This window comes from Lathyrus oleraceus, chromosome 6 (genome assembly GCF_024323335.1).
Source record: "Lathyrus oleraceus cultivar Zhongwan6 chromosome 6, CAAS_Psat_ZW6_1.0, whole genome shotgun sequence".
Classification (NCBI taxonomy): Eukaryota; Viridiplantae; Streptophyta; class Magnoliopsida; order Fabales; family Fabaceae; genus Lathyrus; species Lathyrus oleraceus.
The window spans coordinates 52014647-52039884 of record NC_066584.1 but is presented as its reverse complement, the minus strand read 5'-3'; the positions used below and the strand labels follow the sequence as shown (position 1 = coordinate 52039884).

At 29.6% G+C, this 25238-nt stretch overlaps 1 protein-coding gene and 1 long non-coding RNA gene across 3 annotated transcripts; one reads left to right on the top strand and one right to left on the bottom strand.

Moving 5' to 3' along the window:
* Nucleotides 1-619: 619 nt before the first annotated feature.
* On the bottom strand, nt 620-6573 carry LOC127090988 (uncharacterized). 2 transcript variants are annotated; one of them, XR_007791840.1, is made up of 9 exons: nt 6415-6573; nt 6167-6322; nt 5826-6065; nt 5623-5713; nt 5391-5518; nt 3041-5283; nt 1733-2952; nt 1142-1237; nt 620-821 (listed from the first exon to the last, which is right to left on the bottom strand). It is a non-coding gene; the product is annotated as an uncharacterized LOC127090988 (long non-coding RNA). The 2 variants fall into 2 exon arrangements; XR_007791841.1 differs by having other exon boundaries at nt 5391-5484; nt 6167-6573.
* A 16615-nt stretch (nt 6574-23188) lies between these two features.
* Nucleotides 23189-24910, top strand: LOC127090987 (peroxynitrite isomerase Rv2717c). The gene is made up of 4 exons (XM_051029476.1): nt 23189-23470; nt 23600-23740; nt 24309-24377; nt 24593-24910. The coding sequence occupies exons 1-4, from the start codon at nt 23294-23296 to the stop codon at nt 24710-24712; spliced, it is 507 nt and encodes a 168-aa protein (XP_050885433.1). The 5' UTR covers nt 23189-23293; the 3' UTR covers nt 24713-24910.
* The last annotated feature ends 328 nt before the right edge of the window (nt 24911-25238 follow it).

Here is a 25238-nt window from a genome sequence, read left to right as displayed (position 1 = left end):
ATTTATAAATAGAATAAAATAGATGATAAAAAATAATAACTATGAAAAAACATATTTTTTTAAAACATACTTATCAAACAAGTTTTTTCAAATTTTTATCTCTAAAATAGTTTTCAAAAACACAATCTCCAATTTTTATTTGTTTTTGCTATTTCCTTCTTAAAAGTAATTTTTTTATAGGCAATAGAAAACTTGGAATTAAAAATAAGCATTAGGGGTGCTCACTCTTATACAACCAAAAAATTAAAAGAAAAACAACAAAAAAAAAAACCAACAACCCAACCAATCCTGAAAACCACCGGTAACAAACTCTCTCTTCTATGAAAAGCCATAAACCAATCCCAATTTTTTAAAATAGATTTATAAACTAATTTTAAAAATTAAAAGCCAAATTTTTTTCCAATTACTTTGAAATGAGTACTAGTAAGAAACTCGTGCTATCGCACAAGTCCCGTCTGGATTCACATTACATATATCTATTCCTTATTTGTTGAGTTTGAATTCATGTATTCAGTTGGTTAACATCCATATAGTTACAATATATAATCTTTTATCAAATTTGAATTCCTGTGTTCGGAATGTTAACAGTTCTATACATCACAAACATAAGCTAATATAATTCACCGAATGTTAAACTTTTTGTCCAAATAATATATTAAACAACAAAGTTAACATAGCTGTCACTTTTAATAATACGTAGTTATTATAAACTTTATAGCGCAACATGTAAACATATTGAAAGTTATCTCTTAAGTAGACCATAAAGCTTTGAAATTCATCATTGCAGCAACCAACCAATAACAACACACCACATCCTACAACTGCATGAAGAAGTATATCAAATTATATAATGCTTACCAAATAAAGTTTGTGGCATATATATATATATATATATATATATATATATATATATATATATATATATATATATATATATATATATATATATATATATATATATATATATATATATATATATATTATATATATATATATATATATATATATATATATATATATATATATATATATATATATATATATATATATATATATAAAGTAAAAATGAATATTTAAGTTGGATCACAAAAGATAAGGTAAAAAATGTGTCTTGTGACATATGAATCTAGATAAGGCATACCTTAAAATTCATGCAAACTTCTTCAATTTGATTGCAACAGATTCTCAATCTCAATGAATGTCAAATTTTTTATCTCCGTGTTGGTCAACTGCAAATCTGTCAAAAATAAACCAATCATCGCTTTATATAAACACCTTGTGACTACATCCATATGAACAACATAAATGGAACATGCTTCGTGGAATAAAAACATTAACCACCTCAATTTTAAACCTACAACATCTATCTATTATATAAGTTAAAGACGCAGGCCAATAATACGTACATACAGGAACATGAAAATTAAAATAATACATACATACATACAAAAAATTAAAGCGCTACATACATATAGGAAATTAAATGGAACAACATTATCAAAATAATACATGCATCAAACATCATATAATGGAACAACAAAAATAAATAAGACATGGAACAACAAAATTATATAATGGGACATCAACATATAATGTAGAAGTTACAAATTCATCGTGATATATAAATTTAATAACGACACATTTGGGTGTTAACATATCGCTGCCATATAGTTAATTGATATGTTTACATTTATAATAATGTATTTAGAAAAATTAAATAAAAATTATTTACCTATATTATTTGTCTTTTGTCTTTGTTGATAGAGAATATCGTCAAATAATGTCCTCCAAGTTTTTCCAAACCTGTCGTGGTCTATTGATGGTACCTGATAGTAGCATAATAACAAATAACTTTCTCAAAAAATGTCTGGAACCCCAATTCTCTGCCTCATTTATGATTGCAACATATTCCTTGTCATCATTAAGAAATCTCATTTCAAAACATGCATCCCTAAAACTATCCTGAACCTTTCCACCCATATATTTTATATCCTCATATCAAGTTGGTTTCTTGACAATTGTTAGCATCATCCTCAAGTAATACAACTCACATGTACTTAGAGGAACCCAAATTAGTCTGCCAATGGTATGGCCTCTTTTACGTGGTCTCCAACATCAGTATCCTTTTTCATAAACAAACTTGGAAACAAATTGAGAGTATGTCAGGTTTTTTGCCTCTGGGTATGTCTTGTTTGCTTCCATCCATGAAATAAACATTGATTCTTTCACAGTTGGTTTGTCAAGCACTTCATCTATCCTCTTATAATCAATATAGTAAACAGAATTGTCACCCTCAAGATGGAAATACATCCTTTCAACTGCAGGAGACCTACCATGAATAGGAAATGAAAAAAAACCTCCAACATGCTTCACTTGGTGAGACATATCTACAATCAAGATATTGCTTGATTTCATCAACATTTTTTATCACAGAAGATCCGTCAGATTCAATTTGAACAACAACAGTGGTAATTCTATCATACCCCTTATTGATATACTTGAATAAGTACTTCACTGAAGTACTCTAATTACACCACTCCATATTGATGTGTGCTTGAAATTTCTTCAACAAATATGGGTTATACGGAACGACATATATGTTATCAAGAACAACGTGATTTTTCATCACTATATTACCAATTTCTCTTCATCTGTACACAGGATATCCATCTTGATCAACAATGGTTATAGGCTAATATTTTTTGGGAAAGTATTTAGAGCACTTTCCGTTTTTCATGCAAGGTGAATATGTGTTTGCTAAACCACATGGACCATGAATCATATGTGTCTTGACCAGGTGATACAATTTCCTATCATCTTCTTTTGTTGGTATCTCTGCTGAAATGATCTTGTTTATATCATCTGGAGTTGGACACTTGCTCGACGGATGCAAGAATAGCAAAATATGTGCATGTGGTAAACACCGCTTTTGGAATTCAATCGTGTATATATCTCCAAATAAGTGAATATAGTATTAAATGGTGCATATAAAATACTTAAAATGCATAGTGGAACAACATGATAATTATAGTCAACTGACCTTAATTTGACTTACATGCAAGAACTCTCCCTAAGACATGCTTCTTTGTTAAATCACACAAAAACTCATCAAACTTTATTTTTGAAGACTCTTGAGATGATATATGGACGATCTTAAGGATGTAAGTTAATTTTCTTAAGAAATCTTTGAATTTCAGACCAGTTTGGATTGCAAGTAAATGTGATAAAAAGATCTGGAAATCCAATATGGCTACAAATTACGATTCAATCAAAATAGAGTTGTTCCATGTACCTCCGACTTCCAACATAAGTTGACGGTAAAACCACTCTTTTACCTTTGTTTGATCCTTGTGTGTTTGCGGACTGTTCTAATCCAGCTAAATTGTAGTATTTAGAAACTCTAAGCTTTTTCTGATGCTTGCAAATATAATTCAGTCTTTGTGACTCCATTATAGTAAATCCATCAACCAAAAACTGTTGAACCAAAAACTGTTGAACCAAATGACTTTGAGTAATTGCTTCATAGTAAATAATACGATGATATTTAACAACAACAATATACCATAATTGAAGCAAAGTGAAAGTCGCTTATGATGAACGTCAAGTTAATATGTAAATTATGCTTAATGAAGATTTAAAATTTGTTATAATGATACGTACCTATATTTCCAGTATCTAGAAAAGTAGAATTGGGATCATAGTATTCTTCATCATCAGAACTTGTGTCATAGTTTGCATCTTCATTTTGGAATTCACAAGAACTGTCGCTCAGTGAATTATCTGTTGAGTCTTCATCACCAGAATCATCATTCTCAATGTTACCATTTGGAGTAATAATGAACGTTGAAGATCCTTGTATAGGCACGTTGCTTGCTGATGAAGAAGAACTATTATGATTCTCATTTGCAAAATGATTGAATAGGTGTACAACCATAAATTGAATAATGCCAACATTCAATTGTTTTTTAGATGGAAGAACAAATCTAATTGGCTGTGTATGAATATTCTTGTTTCTTTCATTAGTGGTGTTTTGATATGAAAACTGGATGGAAAATTGATTCTTTCACGACCTCCATTGTTATTGATAATGTTCTTACCAAGTCTGTATCTGTGTGACATTCTTTCTTGCATCATTATTTTCCTTCTTTGTCTTGATGATGCTGGAAGTTATTTTGTGGACAAATCTTCAAAATTCATCATTGTATTTGAGAAGACTGTTGCAGATCCTTGTGTTGGCATATTACTTTTTGATGAAGAAGCATTATGATGATTCTCATATACAAACTGATTAAAGAGATTAACAGACATAGATTGAATTACACCAACATTCAGTCTTTTTTTAGCTGGAAGAGTAGATCCAATTGGTTGTGTATGTGCATTATGGTTTCTTTCATTAAGCACCCCAGAAGTTATATCAGATAGTGGTGTGTTGATACGCCCTCTAGATAGAGCACAATAGCTTTCACGACCTTCATTTTTGTTGATATCGTTCTCATCAACTTTGTGTTTTTCGATCTTCTTTCTTTAAGATTTTTCTTCCTTTTTTGTCGGCCAGTGCTGCAAATTGTTTACTGGACAAATAATGTGAATCCATTTTATTGGAGAGTTCCAATAAATCCACAGTATGAGAAGGTTCTACAGCTGGAACACCTCAAAATATGAATGAGTTATAAATTGTAAAGTACATGTGCAAGATTGTGCCAATATGTTATTACTCATACCAAGTCTAATTAATTAGATTTGTTTGCAACTTCTTCTTCGAACCTGTTATAGCAGTCATGACATGGTTCTGTTGTAATGTTATGTTTGTTTCTGCTTGTGTTTATAGTTGCTATGTTTTGGAGATGGTTAGGTGGATTTCTTTTGTCATGTGTTAGTCTGGTTTACTCTGTATAGTTTTTCTAATTATAAAATGTTAAAGTAAAAAATAAGGTTTATCATGTATAAGTTGTTACAGGTTAAAGACTCGTGATTTCATCAAGACTTAAAATTTTAGCTTTCCATATAAACTTATCAAACTCAAAATATTGTGAGTTTTGGTTCAATTCAACTTGCAGACTAGACGAAGATAACAAAGGTAATCCCCGTTAAAGACTATGATATATAACAAAGAAAAAAATCATTAAAAGAGTTGGAACAAATTCTATTTTAATAGTAATCAGAAATATCAGAGGCACTTGTCTTAGAAGTAGACTACCTTTCTTTTAGCTTCTTAATCTCAACTATGTTAACATCTTAACTTAGTGTCATTCCATGCGTTGAATACATTCAAGGGAAAACCTTCTTCAATACATGTACATTAGAAAATCGTAGTTAATAATAGATTGGTAAATCTTTGTATAGGAAAATGACATACTATAGTAAATAATACAAATAGAAAACAATAATACCTTGAGCCCTCTTTATCCTTGCATTATACCGAAGTACAATAACATTACCATCTTCCTTGTGGATCTTATAATAATTGTAAAACAATAAAGCAAGCTGGCCCCAAAGAGTACATTGAACCAAACATTTGCTGCAGCCAAAGACATGACCAAGCACATAATAAGGTAAATATATAATCAGAAATCAATCAAACTAAATAACTTGATTCTAACCATAGAAAAACTAGCATCATACCTCATATCAATTATTGTAAAAACAACCTTGTTTTTGTTATTATCAACATTCACTTGGGTCTGAGTTATTTCAGTAACTCCTCTAACAATATCTAACAAAAATAAAATGCAGAAGTTGTGTAAGAATCAAAGCCAGGTGTGGAATATATATAAAAAACAATATTAATTTGACGTTACAAACTAACATATTAGATTGAAATCTACCCTTAACTATGGATGCCAAACCAAGTATGTTGAGATGGTCTACAAGGATGTCAGGCAATTCTGTTTTTTTAGCGAAGTTGATCCATATAATACCAACTTGAAACAATGAGTGGTTAATTTAAAAGAGAAATCATTATTGAAAACCTTGGAATTTTGCATGATGTAGACACTTCCAACAACAAGTTCAGGGTTGTACTTCGAAACCAAATGCGGTGGAACAATCACTTGAATCATGTCGCGCTAAAAAATGAAATATAATACGGGACATTAGAGACGAATACATTTTGAATGCAATAAACAACTTTAACAAACATTGTATCAAAACTGAGCATTATTCATACCTCTGGATCAAGCAAAACCATCTCCAAGTGGTCTTCGTTGGAGGTACTTGTCACAGACCAAGATTTTTTACACCGAACAACTATTTTCTATAAATCTTTTGAGTCGTTGATATCCCTGCAATTTCTATTGGGCGAGCCATTAAATTGTTTTGTATGCTGAAACAACAAAAGGGGTGTCCAAATGTTAGCTAAAGATTGAAGCAACAAATAAGCATGATTCAATCGAAGCAAGTATAGAAGAAATAAACATGGTATATTGATGATGTTGAAGAAGAAGGCGTCAACAACTATAGAGTATTGAAGATGAAGATTTTACAAAAAGAAGAAGGAAGATGAAGGGTTTACGGAAAGAAGAAAGAAGAAAGAAGAAGTAACGTGTTGAAGATTTTAACATTGATATGCATGATAATGAATTAGAAGTATTGAAAGTTGTGTGACTTTTCAGTTTTTAAGTTACTTCAAATTAACTATTTTGTTGTTTCCCACGTAAAAGCTATATGAAGAATGTCTTTTCAATAACCAAATGATTAACCAAATAATATAATTGTTTCATCACCGGTCATAAATGTCAAATGTATAAGATTGTACTCCTTTCGTTCCAGAATAAATAATCTATTTGGAATAAAAAATGTTCTAAAATGAATGATTCATTTCAATTTCAAAGGCATCTTTTCTAATTTTACTCTCTAATTAATATTACTTTCATCATCCCCAATAAGGATATGCAAAAATATGGTTAATCAAACTATATTACTAAACTAAATTGCGTTGCACCATAATATAATTGAACCACTTAAATGGTTAATGAACTGAATCATTTAAGTCAAACATTCTAATTCAATTTAAAACCGGTTCATACCAGTTTTCTTTTATAAACTGATTTAATTATATAAATAATTTCTTTATAAAAAGAAGAAGAAGAATTATTGAGAGTGAAAAAAAAATAGAAATTCAAAAATATTTGTAATTCTGAAAAATAAAAGAGATTTTATTGAAAATTAAAAATAAAATTTTAAAAAAATATATAGTTTTTTTAGAATTTTTTTTTGAAAATAAAATATTTTGTATTCCATAAAATAAAAAAATAAAAAAAACTTGAATTTTTTTTATTCATTAAAAAAATATAATTTAATTTGAAATAAATAAAAGAATTTCAGTAAAAAAATTATTGTTTTTCCGAAATAAAAAAATTCTAGAATTTTTTTTTTGAAAAATAAAAATTTCAAAATAAAACATTTTTTCCCAAATTTTAAATTTATTATTCTAAAATTTTTTATATTGAAAAAATATATAATTTTTTATTCTAAATTTTATATTTTTTTGAAAAAAATTTATTATGGATTTTTTTCCCAATAAATTAAAATTAAAATGATTTTTTTTAAAAAAATCCAGAAATTGTTAAAAAAAAATTATTTCAATTTTTTTTTCTGTTTTTTTTAGAAAAATAAAAAATTTAATTCTTTTCTATAAATAATTTTTTTTAAATAAATATTTTCAAATGTTATAAAGAAAAAGATTTTTAAAGTAATTATTTTTTATGAAATTAAAAAAATTGATTTTAAAAGAGTTTAAATTATAAAATTGGTTTATAATTGCAAACCGATTATAAACTAGTTTATAAACATAAACTGATTATAAACTAGTTTTAAGCTGAATTGAAATCATTTTAAGAGTTAACTGCATTTTTATTGAAATAATTATTGTAAGCTGAACTGAACTATAAATGTGGTTGGTTCAGTGCAGTTCATAAACCATGAACACCCCTAATCCATCTTTCTCATGCGAGAATCGATGGGGACTAATTTACTCTCCTAGATATGTGAATCCTCAACGCCATCTCCCCCAACACGAGAGCTTTTTATAGTTGCACTCTCAACTATGTCAGTATGTCTCGATGCAATCACATTGTCTCGTCCATTGGTCCTCGCTAGAAAAAAAAACAAATACAAAAAAGCTATCGAACTTTTTTAAAATCCATAAATCAACCTGACTTTCCCATATATTTTGAAAAACATGGTTACCATCTTCAACATTTTATTCTACCAGTTCTTTAAAAAATATTTGATATACTTGTATGCAGTTTTACCAGATTTTTTCAAAATCACTGGTAAAAAAATGCATGTGGTTTAATCATATTTTTTAAAATATCTAGTAAAAATGCATGAAAAATACGTGTTTTTATCAAATATTTAAAATTATCGATAAAATGCATTTTTTTAAAGAAAAATCCGGTATAATATATAAATTGCTAGTGAAAACACAACTTCTAAATTTTCGGTAATTGACTCGAAATCTTTGGTAAATCACATAACTTTTGAAAAACTACAAAATGTTAAAATAGAAATGTGAAATGATTTTTTAATATGCAAGAATAATATAATAAAAGCATTGTAATAGGGAAGTGTCAGGTATAAGGGGGTGGTAGGACGAAATCTCTTTCAACTTGAGTCTTATTAGTTATGATATAAGAGTTATAAGAATAATATAATATGCAAGTATAATACTAACATGTGTCATAAGAATATAAGTTAAGAGTTAAATATAAAAACTTTTCTTGAAAATTGTGCATTTATTTAATTAAAAGTTGATATCTTTAAATGTAATGCTTTTTACTTTTTAGGGTTAAATAAGTTTTGGGGAATGCTAACTAAGGATCTTTAATTACAATATGGATCTACTAGAAAATAAAGAGTATTAAAAGATTTATTTAAGACAATAAAAATTAAAAAATTCTAAATCATAATAAATAAAAATTAGGCGTTAGAACATTAACTGATATTATTACTTTACATTTTCATTTAATGTTGCTTAATGCCCATCATATTTAATTTCAATGTCTGCAATTTTTTAATTTCAAAAAAACAATAATTATCTTTGGATAGCTAGTTTACATAATGATAGTGGATCAAGTGTATAATATGTCTGCTAAATTTTGATGTTTTACATGCAGGTATGTTCTATTTGTTCATTTTTTTAAGAATATATTCTATTTGTTTTTTTAATAGGATATCTATTTGTTTATTTATATTTTTTAATATGAAATGTAATTTTAGTTGTTTATTTTTGTGAAATATGATTTATTTATTTTTAGATTTATTCTTTTTGTTTTATTCTTCCAACACTAATAATACTATTTTATAATTTATTTTTATATTATTTTTATTTGTAGCTAACAAACAATGGATATTATTAATAGAAGAAATTTTAATTTTAATGAATACCCAATAGAAGTTTTTTTTTAGAGAATGGTTATTCCGAAACAATTGTTGACAATTTTAATCACAATATCACGGAGAAAGACATGTTAGAAGTTGAAAAAATTGGAACTTTTGAAAATGAAAATCCTATACCTTCAAGTCAGAATATTGTGATTAATAATTTTTCAGAAGAAGTTGATAAAGATGGAGTTTGCGATCAGACAAATATGGTGTCTTTTATTGGTCAAATTTTTCTCATTGAAGAAGAAGCATTTTATTTTTTACAAGAGATATGCATATCATCATGGTTTCTCAATTTGAAAAGATAGATTCGTAAAGAAAAAAGATGGAATTATTGGTTGGCGTGATTTTTTTTGTCATCGTGAAGGTAGAATTTCCTCGAAAGACATAGACCCATCAAAAGAACAGAGAAAAAGATAATCAATAAAGTGTGAGTGTAAAGCTCATTTACGAATTAAACTACAAAAGCCTCAAAATATATTTCCAAGTGAGTGGCGAGTTACAACGTTTGTTGTTGAAGATAATCATGATTTACTAACCCAATCAGAGGTGCACTTTTTACCATGTTATCGAACTATCTTAGAAAATTATTATGATTGTATTTTATTATTAAAAGAAGGTGGACTTTCGGTTAGACAAATAGTGTGTGTCTTAGAGTTAGAGAAAAATGTGAAGCATGGATATCTTCCCTTTATTGAAAAAGACATTCGCAATCTTTTTTTGAAATCCAATAAAAAAGTTGAAGGAAGTGATGCAATGGATCTTCTAAAGTATCGTGAGAATGCAAAAAAGAGTTGCTCAAAGTTTCACTATTCCTATACACTTGATGAAGAAAAAAGGCTAGAGCATATTTTTTGGTCATCTACTTCTTGTTTTGATTGGTATAAAAAATATGGTGATGTTGTTGTATTTGATACTACATACAAGGTAAATTCTTATGAAATGCCATTTGTGATTTTTGTGGGTATGAATAGTCATGGAAAGACTACTATTTGGATGCACATTTTTACGAAATGAAACAATGTATGCATTTTGTTGGTTAATGAAGGTAACTATTGCTTTGTTTGTTTGTTTATTTGATGATTTGATCCATTTTCTTTAATTTGTTTATTCATTCCTTCTTATAGACTTTTATAGATTTGATGAAGAAGTCACTGATGGCTATATTAACTGACCAAGATCTATTGATGAAAGAAACAATCACAAAAGAAATGTCATCAACAAAATATAGTTTATGTATATGGCACATAACTTTCAAGTTTAGTTCTTGGTTTAATGTTATACTTCAAGACAAATATGCAAAATGGTGTTCTGATTTTTATGGATTGTATAAGTTGGAAACATGTGAAGAATTTGAGCATCAATGACCAAAAGTTATTTCTAAGTATAACTTGCAGACAAATAAACATGTGAAAGGATTGTACGAGATTAGAAATTATTGGACACTCGCTTACCTTTGTGAATATTTCTTTGGTGGAATGACAACCACGAGAAGATCAAAGAGTATTAACGAATTCATTAAGAGATTCATAAATTCTCACACAAGTTTAACTGACTTTACAAAACAGGTATGAGATATTTTCAACTATATTAGTACTTATTATTTCCGAGTTTTCATATTAAATAGTTTAAATTCATTTCAGGTTGATATATCAATTGATGATATTAGGTAAAAAGAAGAGCTTGATATAATGTTAGAAAAATACAAAAGATCAAATATGAAGATGATGTCATCATTACAAGAGCAAGCTTATAGTGTTCTAATACTTTTTTCTTTTCAGAAGTTTCAAGATGAGTTTGAAAGGTCCATCCAATATTCAGTTCATCATAAGAATGGTAATGTGTTAGTGTTGCAATCTTATAAAGATGATAATAGTCAGAAATATGAAGTCTTTTGGGATGGTAAGATAGCTACATGTAGTTGCAAGCTATTTAAATTTTGGGGGATATTGTATCGCCACATTCTTAGTATTTTTCTTCATAAAGATTGTCATGAAATTCCTTCTGAGTACTTGTCATCACTGTGGCGGCTTCAAGCATTACACAAAGATGATAATGTAGTTGGGGATCAAATAATGGATTGTAACAATGAATTTGATTCACAACAAATTGTTCGTTGTCCTCCAATTTCTAAAACAAAGGTTGTCCCAAACGAAGACGCATTAAAAGTGGAAAAGAGTTATCTCATAATATGAATGCTTGTGGATTATGCAAAGGTCAAGAACATAATGTTGTTACATGTCCCCGAAAAGAAAAAAAGAAGACAAGCAAGAAAAAGAAAATTTGTGCAGATGCAAATTTAAATCCAATTCTTCTTTCAAAAGTTTAGGTACACATTTTTTTTAATTCATTAAATTTTTAATTTTAATAAGATTATGTATATTTGTTACTAATTAACATTAATTTTTTTACTTACTTGTTTTTTGACATAAGAATATGCTACTGATATATTAGGATTGGTAGAGGTTAAAGTTGGTGATACAAGTATGGAGATTAAATCATATTTTATTTAAGTTTTTTTTAATTTTATCAAAATATTTGAATCTTTGTATTTAATATTTAAATTGAATATAAATTTGTATTTGAGTTTTTTTAGTTATTATTTTATTTTTTCAATATTTTACTATTAGTTTATTATGAATTTTTTAATTTGATTTATGTACATGTATAAATTATGTATAAATTTTGTACTATAAGAGAGAAAATGGATGAATAAGTTATAAGTTAATTTAAGTCAACTTAATATTTACATATATTTAATTACCTTTTTTTTCAATATAATAAAACTATAATTAAAGACCATTTAATGTTTCTTATCCAATGCCCTAGGGCACTGGTTAGCATCATCCATAAGTTTTTGATTCTCATAAATATAGTCATTTTAAATTTTAGTCCTTTTAAAATTTTATTTGAAAGAATTATCGTTTGAAAATTTTCCATCCATACAAATGATCTCTGACGTTAAATGCTTTTAACAGTACATGTGCCGTTAGAGACATTTAACATCAGAGACCAATGGTGTGAATCTAAAGTTTTAGAGAGATTATTCTTTAAAGAAAATTTTTAGAGGAACTAAAATTGAAAATGACTATATTTATGAGGATCAAAAACATATTTAACCCTATTTTTTATAGCTAGTTGTTGACATTGCAACAACATATGCTTAGTTGAGAAATATCATTTTCAAATTTAAAGATTTGAATTAAGAATGCAATTGCCTAGATTACAAGTATATGAGTATGCTTGTTTTATCCTTAAAAAATGGATTCTTTCTTTGTTTTTTAAATTTTATTTTTTATAAATTGAAAGACTAATTTTGACATTGTATAATATAAATGCACATTAATAAATATTAAAATATAGTCAAAATCACAATTTTTCAAAAATATGTATCTAATAAATTATTTGTATGAAAAACTATTTAAAATAGTTTAAATTTAAGTGGTTTTGTTTTTGAAAATTTTGATATTTAAAAAATATATAATAAAATGATCAAATACCTAAATATAACATGTTAAAAATAATTATTTAAATCAATTTTTTCATTGAAGTTTTATTTTAGAAGTTATTTATAAAAAAAATTATACAAAAATATATAACACTATAAAAATAATTTAAAAAAAAAGCTGGCAACATAAATATTTGTTCTTAAATATTTTTATTGTTATTTTGCTAAAATAATGCTTACCATGGACTTCTAGAATGTCATGAAAAGAGTTTTTTAGGTCATTGTTGTTAAAGTCCACTTGAGAGATGTTTTATTTTTAAGCATGAAATCAAACAGAGTACAATTTTATTTTTATTTTTTTTAGTGGCAACAAAATAGACAAAGGTCAAACAAAACAACAACAACCACAAAGACTCCACAAAAATAAAAACCTTTATGGCCACGACACTCTTCAAAACACAACATCTGACAAATAAAACAAACTGAGAAAACAACACTCAAAGAATACCACAGCTAGAACTCAACTTCACATACCACATACACTCAAAAACGTAAATCTCCACAAGAACATGAAGAAACACTCCACCCAACTAGATCATAGAAACTCAAAGCCGATATTCACTCATAATAAAGGTAAGATTTTCCAACAAAGCAGAAAAAGCACAAAAGTAATTCTAAGATTTTCCTGAAGCCATTTCTATGCCAAGGTAATGCTCGTGACCTCCAAGTCCTCTAACAAATTAACTTGAAAAAAAACAAATTATTTTGAGATTTCTATATTTAGCCAAAACTCTTAAATCATCAAAATACTCAAATAAAGACATAATATACTCATTGATAACAAAGACCAACCCAGCCATCTAAGAATCGTGTACCTAAATGTCATAACTATACCACAAATGATAAATAAATGAGATTCTGACTCTATAGCACCCCTACAAAGACAATAAAACATCAGCGTCTAAGAGAACCTTGTGCTTAGCCATATTTTCTCTAGATGTGAACTTATCTAAAAGGAACTTCCATGAGAAGACAACTACCTTGTAAGGATACCAACTAACCCATGTAGAAGGAAAACCCCAATCCTTCATACTAATGGGGGGGGGTAGGGCAAAGCTTGTTCTTACTGAGAGAGAGAGAGAGAGAGAGAGAGAGAGAGAGAGAGAGAGAGAGAGAGAGAGAGAGAGAGAGAGATAAGCTAAAGCAATCGAATAAACCACATTCTTCCACTTTTTCCACACCCAACAATTACTATCAGGCAAGAAAGTGTCCTCTTGTAGAATATGAAACAATTTATCCACTAACTCCTACTCCTACTAAAAAAAGATCCACTCCACCTGAATAGACCCATATCAGATACCGCCACTTCTCCTACTTACTTACCATGATTATGGTCAATTAGGTAAAACCTCTCACTGAAAATAGGTGCTTAAACCATCCCTTAGTCTTCTGCATATTCCCTCCACAAACCATTCAGAAGCATCACTAGCTTTAAAACCTAGGTAAGATACCCATTTTCATTAGGGCATATCTAAATGAAGATTAAAGTACCTCTCTCCCTCCAAATAGAAATCACAAGGACCTTGTATCTAGCAGATAATATATCTACTCACAATCCAGTATCTTGGGATAACAATCTCCAATGCCACCTACCTAGTAAATCTAAGTTAACCAAGCAATGATTCTGGACCCCAACTCACCAAAACTCTTAAGTTTACAAACCTTAGACTAGGGAACCCAAGGAACCCTTATGTCACATTTCCCCCTAAAAGGAACCTTCTTTGAAGTCTCATAATTCTCTTCCACACCTTAAAAGGCATATTCATAAAAGAAAGAAATAAAATAAGTATATAATTAAGGATCGAGTTTAGTAAAATAACGTTCCCCCCCCCCCCCCAACTAACATACTTTTGGCGCCAGGTAACCAACCTCCTTAATATAAGGTTGATAAGAGGTTCTCAAGAGGAATCATAATAGGGATTAACACCTACTAGAAGACCAAGATGATAAAAGGGGATATTATCCAATCTACAATGGAGAAACTCATTAAAATTAAAAACTCGGGGACTGCATTAATACCTGAGGCTAACTCAAAACCTTAACGGATAACTTTGATATGTCAAAGATCATCCATCGATGCATAAAGGCATCCTCATCATACATAAGCTGAAAGACTACCAAATCAGAAGACCTAACTCTTAACTGTGAAAAAATATATAACTCTAAATCCCTAGAAAACATCCCACTAAAGCCTTCAACAACTAGTAAGAAAAGTAAATAAGCTAAAGGGTTTCCTTATTTAAATCCTCTCTTACTACTATTCTCTTGGGTCGGACTCCAATGAACTAAAATTGTTATTTTTTAAAAAAACAAAGGCACACATCCAAGAACGTGACGATTGATCAAAACAAAATCTATAAAGCATATACTTCAAGAAACTCCAACTCACATATTCATAAACCTTTTAAAAATCCACCTTAAATATCAATCAACCTTTCTTAGATATCTTGGAAAGGTCCACAATCTCATTAACTTCAACAACCCTATCAACCAATAGTCTCTTTTTGAAAAAAAATACTGGTTCGAAGAGATAAGTTTCTCTATAACCTTATCCAACTTGATCGCCAAGACTTTGGAAATGAGCTTATAAAGCCACCCACAAGTGAAAAAGGCCAAAAATCCCTTAGTTGGGAGTAAGATTCTACTTCAGGAATCACGATAACAAAATAGGAGAAAAAACTAAGGCGGAGAGAAGCATGGGAATGAAATTGATCAAATAAAGTCCCCATATCCTCCCTCTAGAGATACTGAAACCTCATAAGGAAGGAAAGATTAAAATCATCAGGGCCAAGGATTTTATTCCTGTCACATAGAGATACCATGGTATTAATCTCTAAAGAAAAAGAGACGAAAAAAATATCACAGTCGACAAAGAGAGAAACCAAAAAGATATCTTATTCAAATGGGGCTTATCCAACATAGGTTCCTAAAAATGATCAGAAAAGTTCTTAATCACTTCCTGCCTAATCTGACTCACACCTTCTACCCAAACATATCATACTTGAAGAGACAAAATAATATTCTTCTTAATCCTATCTTTGACACAGGCATGGAAAAATTGGTGTTAACACCCCTTTATTCAGCCACATACTTTAAGATCTCTAGAACAAAAGAGAATCATTAATCTAGAGCAAGGACCATAATTCCGAATTGGATCTAAACCTAGCAAAAATATCCTTAATAAGAAACAACCCTTGGTCATCTCTAAGATTCCACTCATTAACATTTATTCTTAACTCATCAACCCAAAAATCCAAATTACCAAACACATATGTTCCAAACTTTCAGAACACTCTTCAAACACTTAAACTTATCTTTTATAATAAAAGATTTCCAACCAAAAGAATTTGAGGAAGCCCAGCTCAATTGGATAACCTCATACAAACAAGAGTTCCCAAGACAATGATTATTCAATTTGAAAGGTTTCGGTCCCTAAAACTTTTTAGCATAACTAATAATGACGGGGCAATGATCAGACACACCCCTCGAGGCTATTGTAGTGCAGATAACAAGTGCATTTTTATCATCTCCACGGGGATTTGTTGTGTTTCAAATACCGTTCAATAGTTTCCATTACTTTAAGCTTAATTTATCATATGGTTGATTATGTTGTGAATACTTGAAATTTAAAAATATCAAAGAATTAAATTAACTTTTGGTTGTTTAATAGTGAGAAAACTTTGTCGGGGATATATTTTATTAACCTATTCTTATGTAGTATTGTTGACTAGTAATATGCAATTCTAATAAGTTATTAACATTACCTAATAGACGATCTTTCAGCCTATTAACCAATACATTAACATTAAGTTTCAACATTTAAAACAAATAATGAACCTTAATATATGTATATACTTTTGCATCCAATTGATGAAATACTTGGATCTAGTAATGACCATTACCTTTCAAATAGCAATTCATACCATGTAAACATGTTTTAGGTAACTAATATAAAACAAGCATTAAGAACGAAGAATCCATCAATATTAAAACTTAAGAAGAATTACATAGAACACTATGGTCAAGATCAAAACATAAGTGATAGGATAAATACATCAACCCTAACAAAATATAAAATTATATATGCTTACTCATCATAGCTTTACACAACACAAGCTTGCTTAATGAGCCTACTTTCTTCCTGGATAAATAATGTCAACTCACTTACAACTTCTCTTACTACCTTAGATTGCTAAGAACACCACCCACAATCGCTTACCCACCAAATCATTCCTTCACTTTGAAGTAACTTAACCCTGAAGTCATGAACCGCCTTTGCTTACTAAGCACGCCTGTGTTCTTGGCTTAGCGAGGTTCATACCTTTGCTCGCTAAGTGCACCTATGCTCTAGGCTTATCGAGTCTTGATTTGTTGGGAAAGTAATTTGGCCTGGTCTTTGGGTTACTTAGTGATTTTTTCATCCTTTTTACATGTTTTTAGTTAATACACAGTTAAAATGTCTAAACATGCATTTTATCACTTTTCATTTATATACCAGAGTTTTTTCATTGATTACTTATAAAATACTTTAATAAGTGCCTATGTAATTAACTTATTTTTGGAAATTATCAACTCTCCCCAAGATATCCTTTTGTTTTTCCTCAAACAAAATCCATTCAAATGATTAAAAAAAAGCTCAAAATGCACGTTTCATAAGAAGTTACATAACTTGATCAGGAACTTTTGAAAAAACATCATTTTATTACATGATTTTCTTTACAATGCAAGTTCATAATCAATATTATAATTATCATCAAACCATAGCATGAAGATGAAAATTTTGTTTTACTAAAGTAAGATTTCAAAACATGTAAAGATCAACAGTCAATTACTCATTAGAATCATATTTTTACTGATTATTTCTAAAAAAGATTAGTGTTTCCCTCATTGTTGGAGAATGCATAAACATAATAAAAAACATTTTGCATTTTATCTAAGCGGTGTCACAAGATACATTATTAGTCAAGGACCTCTAAGGTCTTTCTTTTAGTTGTAACGTGGCTGGGCTACAAACAATATTGGTTTTTCTTTGGATTCCAAAAGCTTAAAGATAAGAGAGAGAAATCTTTTTGGTATATCACTTTTTTCAAAGAGTCTATTTTATTTTATTTTCAATTTACAATAATTTCTTTTTGGTGACTTTCTTATATTTGTATACTTTAACATTTTATTTATTTTCTTTTCTTTTTGTTTTGTCAAAGTATATCCCTTTCTTTCTTTTCACCATTTATTACTTGATTTTTTTAAAACTTTTCCTTTTCTCCTATACTTTATTGTTTCACATACCCTTTCATTTTTTAGTGCTCTTCTATCCTTAAGATAATATGGTGAGCATTGTTTTTCTTTTTAAAATTGACTAAAGGTTATAACGTTGAAATAACTTTTTTCACTTTTTAGGCTCTAAGAGGTTGTCAATGGATCACACCCTCACTATATAGGCTTTTTTTGGTCAAGTAGTCTTTCATTCAATAACAAACAATGCCTTGATTATATTCATGACTTCAAATTAACCAAGTAATAGCAAAAACGATGCAAAATGTACATAGTTAGTATGAATTTATACTCTCGTTATTTATATAAACATGAGGTTGCACACATCTCACTTGGCTAGGTTTATATGATTCTTGACTTTCATTGACATGTTTTCACTGGACAACACTAAAATGAAACTTTTTGTAAGCAATTAGTTTATGGTTATGCTATAATTCAGAGATAACCAAATATCAATCATGAATATAACATTTAAAAGAAAAACCTTTTTATCATGTCACTTTTCCTGACTTTTGTCACCAACCCAGCCTTTGTGATTCCTATGCATTTAGATTTTCAATTCAATCGAACCATCTACAAACAGACAATTTCTTTTGTTTGAATTTTTCAAAATTTTCAAACAAGTACTTAATCATGAAAATAATTTAAACATCATAGATTTTGTGTAGGCTTCAGATTTAATCATCCTTGCCTTCCACCCCTATAGAAAAGTTTGGTTTGTCTTCAGGACATATGAATAGAGATGGTGTTATAGAGAATCTCACTTAGCCAGAAAAATTCTTGCTTAACCACCAATCTTCATTAGAGGATGCTAAGAAAATAATAAGGCTCTCTTAGCCATTAAAGAGCAATTGAGTGCTCTAAGCGCACAAGATAGCCCACTTAGCCAACTTCTTTCATTATTCCATGGTACCTGATGTACTTGTTTGAATTCACCTTAAAACACACCATATATATGAAGACTAATTCCAAGGGTTCATCATATGTTTTGTTTTAGGAATTTGGACAAGACACGTACTTAACATGTCCGAAATTCCATTTGCTCATGGCATTTGTTAGTATTATGTATAAAGACTTAAAACAAACACACAAAATTTTCAGTCATAATTATCTAAAAAAATAGATAAATTTCATAGTGATTATGACATTTACAATAAAAACTCATTCATCATCCTCTTCTTCACACTAACCCATTATTCTTCTTCCTTTTCACTTTCCTCTTTGTCCTTGTATTCCTCTTCTTCAACATTAATTTTACCATTGTCTCTTCCACTTGCCTCAAATTTATGATCTTCTGGATAAAATGACCTATTCAATAGTCACTGTAAATCATTGATAAAATCCTCTTGTGTAGGTATATAATCATATGGAGAATGGGATTCTTAAACCCATAGTCCCAATCTACTCATAAAATCATTTTCCGTAAAGAAAATTCTTGTGGTATGCATCCTTAGTATTATAGGTATGAATAAAGTAGGTACGTAGATTTTGATAAAGAATATCCAGGCTTACATGTTCTTGTTATTATTGTTGGGGTGTTGCAGGTGGAATGGTTGGTCGACTTTTTTGTCTAAGGTTTCTTGTCATACAATAGGTTGAGTAAAATATTCATCCATTTTTGTATCTAGGAAATGATGGTGGTAGTTTAGGAGATATACTTCAAACATTTTATAGAGTCCAATAATCAATCCCGAGAAGACTAAAGGTTCTTATCAAATTGAGTGCATAAACACCCAAATTATATCTGAGATGATTTTTGATATGTTTATCTCTTATTTGGTCAAAATCTACTAGGTAAGTTGAGCTGACTAAAGGGTTATTTAAGAGGTGTTGAGTTTAGGGGTGACATTAGATAGGATAAAGGTTAACCATATTTGGCTTCAGTGGTGAGGTTGGATCTTTTGAGTAATATAGGTTGGCCCAATCTTCATACTTAATAGGTTTCAACTCCAATGCATATATCAGCGGTGATTCTATCATAGTCCTAGTTATTTCTTATAATTGCCCTTGAGAAGGGGGTCTACCTCATTTAGATTTTCCATAAAAGTGTCCTCTAAGTACTCATGTATGGTTTCCCTATCATCCAGAACTTGTCGCCCTCTTACTAACAGATACCTTTGATATCATGATATTATCATCCAAGGGTTCAGAATTTGCGTAGAACTCTTTTATAATATCAAGATTGATTTATTCGAGAGGGTTTTCCATCATATTCAACCCTCTATTATAGAGTTCTTCCATAAATCTATAAAAGTCGCATGTGTCTTCTAACTGTACTTTTCTTTCCAAAATTAATTGCCCACTGCTTGTAGATATAAAGGTGATGATTCTAATGTTGGTGACTTTCCTGGTGTTTTGATGACAACAACACTTATGATTATATAAGGAGTATAAAAGCTCATAGTCAAAAGTTATACTTGTTGGGCAAGTGGATCCAAGCACAAGAGGGAGATGTGAATTATGGTATTCAAAAATCGTGAATAATTTAGAGGTTTTATTAATTAAGATGTAAACTATGTTAGTATTTCCAAGAATCAAAAATAAAAGCAACGGAAAATACAACATTATAGTAATGATAGAAATTTAAAAGATAAAGGTTAGAGAGATGACACTAGAGAATTATCCAGGTTCGGCTTAATGTTGACTAGTCGTGTCCTCAACAGATCTTCTTGAGATTTGACTATAATATTGAGATTTTACATGTTATGCCCACGAACCTTTGATACAAGTGAATTGAGAGATTTTACACTGACTTATTCCCCCAACCAAAAGAGATCTTTATCACAGGCTGAGCTTATGAACCAAGTAGAGATTTTACAAGTTAATCTTAATAACCAAACAGAACATTTCCAGAATGTGTTCTATAAGCAAACATAGATTTTGAAAATGCTTGATCTCAAGAACCAAACTTAATTCTTCAAGAGTATCATACTCTTGAAAATAACAACATTGGCATCACACCACTATAATTCTTTCCTCACATACAGTTTTCACTCTCAAGGCACCAAGACAACTTTGGTGAAAAAGAGACTATTTAGAGAGAGAGGAAGAGAGAGAGAGAGATTGTGAATACTTAGGAAAATCTTAAATTATGGTGTGTAATAAAGTGAAGAGAAGCCTCATTTATATAGGAAAAAATTTGGCTCAAAATGGAAATAATCCATGGGCATCTTAAATGACCTAATCGATTAGCTAATCAATTAGATACTTGCAATAATCGATTATTTGTGTCCAAAAATGAAAGTTTTAATATATAGCCATTACCAATCATTAAAAAACTTTCATTATCGATTATATAATTGATTAGGCTTCATCTAACCGATTAGGATATAAATCTAATCAATTAGACAATTCCAATTTTTCTCCCAATCAGGTGATAATCCCCTAATTAACAGTTATGCCTTAAAAATATTTTTAGGTGTTTTGTTAGGTAAAGAGAGGCTTTAAAAAATGTGTGTGTGTGTGTGCGAGCGCGCATGTGTGAGTTTTCTTAGTATGTTAGGAGTTACAGTAACACCTTAATTTTTAAATTAATATTTTATTTAATTATTGTAATGTTTATGTGTGTTATTTGTGTTATTTTGGTGTTTTGATGGATTTATGGATATTTTAGTAATTTAATAATTACTTGGAATATAGAGTTTGAGACTGGAGAAATAAAATATGATTTATTTAAATTATTAGAGATATTTAGATAATTTTAATTATTTAATAATAATTGGAGTAATTAGAATTATTAGAGATAATTCATGTTTTTATGAATTTTTGTGAAATAATTCTTTAATCGATATTTTTATTTAAATTAAATAAAAATGTGATATTTAATTGAAACATATAATTTTTTTGAAATAAAAATAAAAGTTGAGATTTTACTTAAAATTGTTAGAATTAGAGGTGAGTTGAGTAAAGAGAGTGTGAAGTCCAATTGGGATTTGGGATAAAAATTAGGTTATTATATATTTTAAAGTTAGATGCAGAATTAGGTTAAGGGAAAATTAGAAAAGTTGGGAAGCGACATTGCACAAGGCTTTGGAAATCGATCGTATGATAAGAAAAACCTTAAATTGGGTGACTCATATCTCTATATTTTATATTGTATAGTTTATGGCCTTGTTGGTGACCAAAGGGATTTGACTAAAACCTCTGAGGTTATCAATCGATTGATGATATGTGTTTGTGCTATTTGGAAAAAAATCAATAATTGAATTATGATATATATATATATATATATAGATAGATAGATAGAACCCTTCTGCCATGTTCTTGAATATCTTGCATAAGGTTAGAAATATATATTTATTTTTTGATTCCTGTCTTGCCTTATGATTGTATGATGAATCATTTTTGTGTCCTTTGGGGGGCAAGTTTTCTTAATAATAATTGAATCAAGGTATGTATCTGTTTTGAGTCTGACCTATGTATTTTTGGAGCAGTTAGAACTCAAATAGGAAAAAAACAGTCGAGTTTCGAATATGTTCAACATAGAGAAAACGCAGGAAATCGCAAGTAGACATATAACAGGGTTGACCGTCCTTATTTCAGGCTTAACTTGAGTTTCATAAGTCGGTTTGAGATGTCATCAGTTGCGTTAGAAATCTAAACCGGTAATATTTACTTTTGAAGTAGAGAATTTGGGTCTAGGGATGATACAACAATAGCAGTTTGCTAGTTTTTATACCAGAGGCGTAGTCAATTTCAATCATGCGTTGGTCATCATGTTTCGCTCGTAACTTGAGTTTCGTAAGTATTTTGAGGGTGCAGTTAGTTGCATTAGAAAGAGGGTTTAATGATTTTAAAATTGGAGAATTTCATAATTTTATTATGAGTGCATAATTTTTCGTGTTATTTTGACATTATATTTTAGAGTTTATGCATAATGAAAATATCATTATCTTTCTTTTTTTTTAATCAATATAAAATTATCAACTGGATCATGGGATAAAGAGAATAACAAATATGTAATTAGACGGTAAGCCCTCTGAATTAATAAAAAACTAGGCATGTAAAGAGAATATGTTGAATTTGGAATTTTCAGTATTTAGTTTTTATCGTAGATAATGGATTACATATTTATTTAATAACATACACTCTCTCTTACACATTTTACAAAATATAAAAATAAAATAAAAAATGGACACAAACATTGACTCTCCGGCACCGGAATCTTCGTTGCCGGTATATCACCCATCAGTGGCACCACTCTCTTATCTTCTTGGAACATGGAGAGGACAAGGAGAAGGAGGCTATCCCACCATCAATTCCTTCTCCTATGGTGAAGAACTCCATTTCTATCATCCACCTAACAAGGTTTTCCTTTCTCTCTTTCTTTCTTTATAAATCTCATTTGGGTCTCTCAAAGTATTCCTTTTTATTAATGGGTAGGTTTTGATCCTTAATTTTTTTTCTTTCTGTATTGATTGTGTGAAATGGGTGTAGCCTGTGATAGGGTACACTCAGAAGACATGGAAACTCAGTTCTGGAGAGCCTATGCATTCTGAGAGTGGATACTGGCGTCCTAAACCTGATGGAACCATTGAAGTTGTCATTGCTCAAAGCAATGGTCTTGTTGAAGTTCAGGTACTTGTTTCAAGGATACACTGCTTTTGACTATTTTCATTCATATTTGTTTTTGTATCTATACTCTGTATGCTATGCTACAAATTATGGATTTGATTTGAAGGCTAAAGTTGATTTAGTTTTGATTTAAAAAAATCACTTTTTTTGGCCAGGCCTAATTCCTTCTTTTTGTTCCTTACTTGCAATTTCAAGAATCATTTTGAAATATTGATTATGTGAGGGACTAGGTTGATTAGTTCCTAAATTGCATTGATCAATACGAGTGTTTACTCTTCATGCTTGATGTACAAGTTATTTAATGGATTACTTATATCTTATTCATGTTTCTATATTAGGATATGTTATTTCAAAGTTGGTTACTTTTTTCATCAAACAAAATTCTGGGTTGGTTTTATGTTTTATTATTGATGATTAGTTTTGAGTTTTGACATCAAAATCCTGCTTACTTAGTTGTTTATAGGTCCAAATGAATGGTTTTACTTTCTGTTTTCATTTTGTAATTCCCTTCGGCTGTCTTGTTTTGCTCCTGACACGCACGCCACTGGTGTTTTTTGCTATCAAATTCCAGAAAGGGACATATAACATTGAAGAGAAAGTGATACAGCTTCAGAGTGAACTTGTGGGAAATGCTTCCAAGGTGATTTAACATGATAGTCTTTCACAAATGCAACAATACCAATGTCTTGTGTGTCATGCTTATGATCGAAATGTTCAAATATGGCTACTTTTTTTCTTATATTTGTGTCCAATGCTAAAAGAAGAAAGTAGTGGCTGAAATGGATCAACATCAACTAATCATTTATTCTGCTTTTGTGTTATTAAGACTTAAAATGAGGTATGCATTTGATACAGGTTACAGGGATCCAAAGGTGTTTTCGACTCGTTGAAGGGAATCTTTGTTATGAGGTTGAGATGGCTACCAATACAGTTACCCTTCAGCCACACTTGAAAGCAACATTGAAGAAACTCTAAAGCAAATAGAGTACATGGCTTGAATTGAAATTTCCTCGTCGGAATCTACTCTTTATGAGTAAAATTTCTTATTACAATCAAGTTAACATTGTAACGCATGCTTATCTAGACTCTTGTATTCTGTTTTTCTTTTTAAAAAACTTATACTTTGGATACAACTTAACACAGAAGTTAATAGAGTCTGCAATTTTCATCAAATTGACACTAGTCTTATACTCTTATCCATGATTTCACTTTGTTAGAATCACCATTTTCCAAGAAATTACTAGATGTATTCTTCTGCATTCTTGGTATATACTTGATCACTTCAAAGTATGGCCCTTATTCTTTAGGGCTGATTCAAGAAGCTGCAACTAAAGTAAGGACTTTAAACTCTAAAACGTAGGCCTATTAGTACTAAGCTCCCATACTTTGTGTTGTTGTTTTTGTTCCGATTTGACAGAGAATGCACAACTTGGAGACAATCAGTTTCAATAATCATTCGTCAACAGTTCAGATTTTGAAGCCATTTTAATGCCATCAACAT

Coding starts and splice junctions, on each gene's coding strand:
- LOC127090987 (XM_051029476.1), top strand. CDS start 23,294: ATGGACACAAACATTGACTCTCCGGCACCGGAATCTTCGTTGCCGGTA. Junction 23,741..24,308: donor ATGGTCTTGTTGAAGTTCAG/GTACTTGTTTCA, acceptor ATCAAATTCCAG/AAAGGGACATATAACATTGA. Junction 24,378..24,592: donor TTGTGGGAAATGCTTCCAAG/GTGATTTAACAT, acceptor CATTTGATACAG/GTTACAGGGATCCAAAGGTG.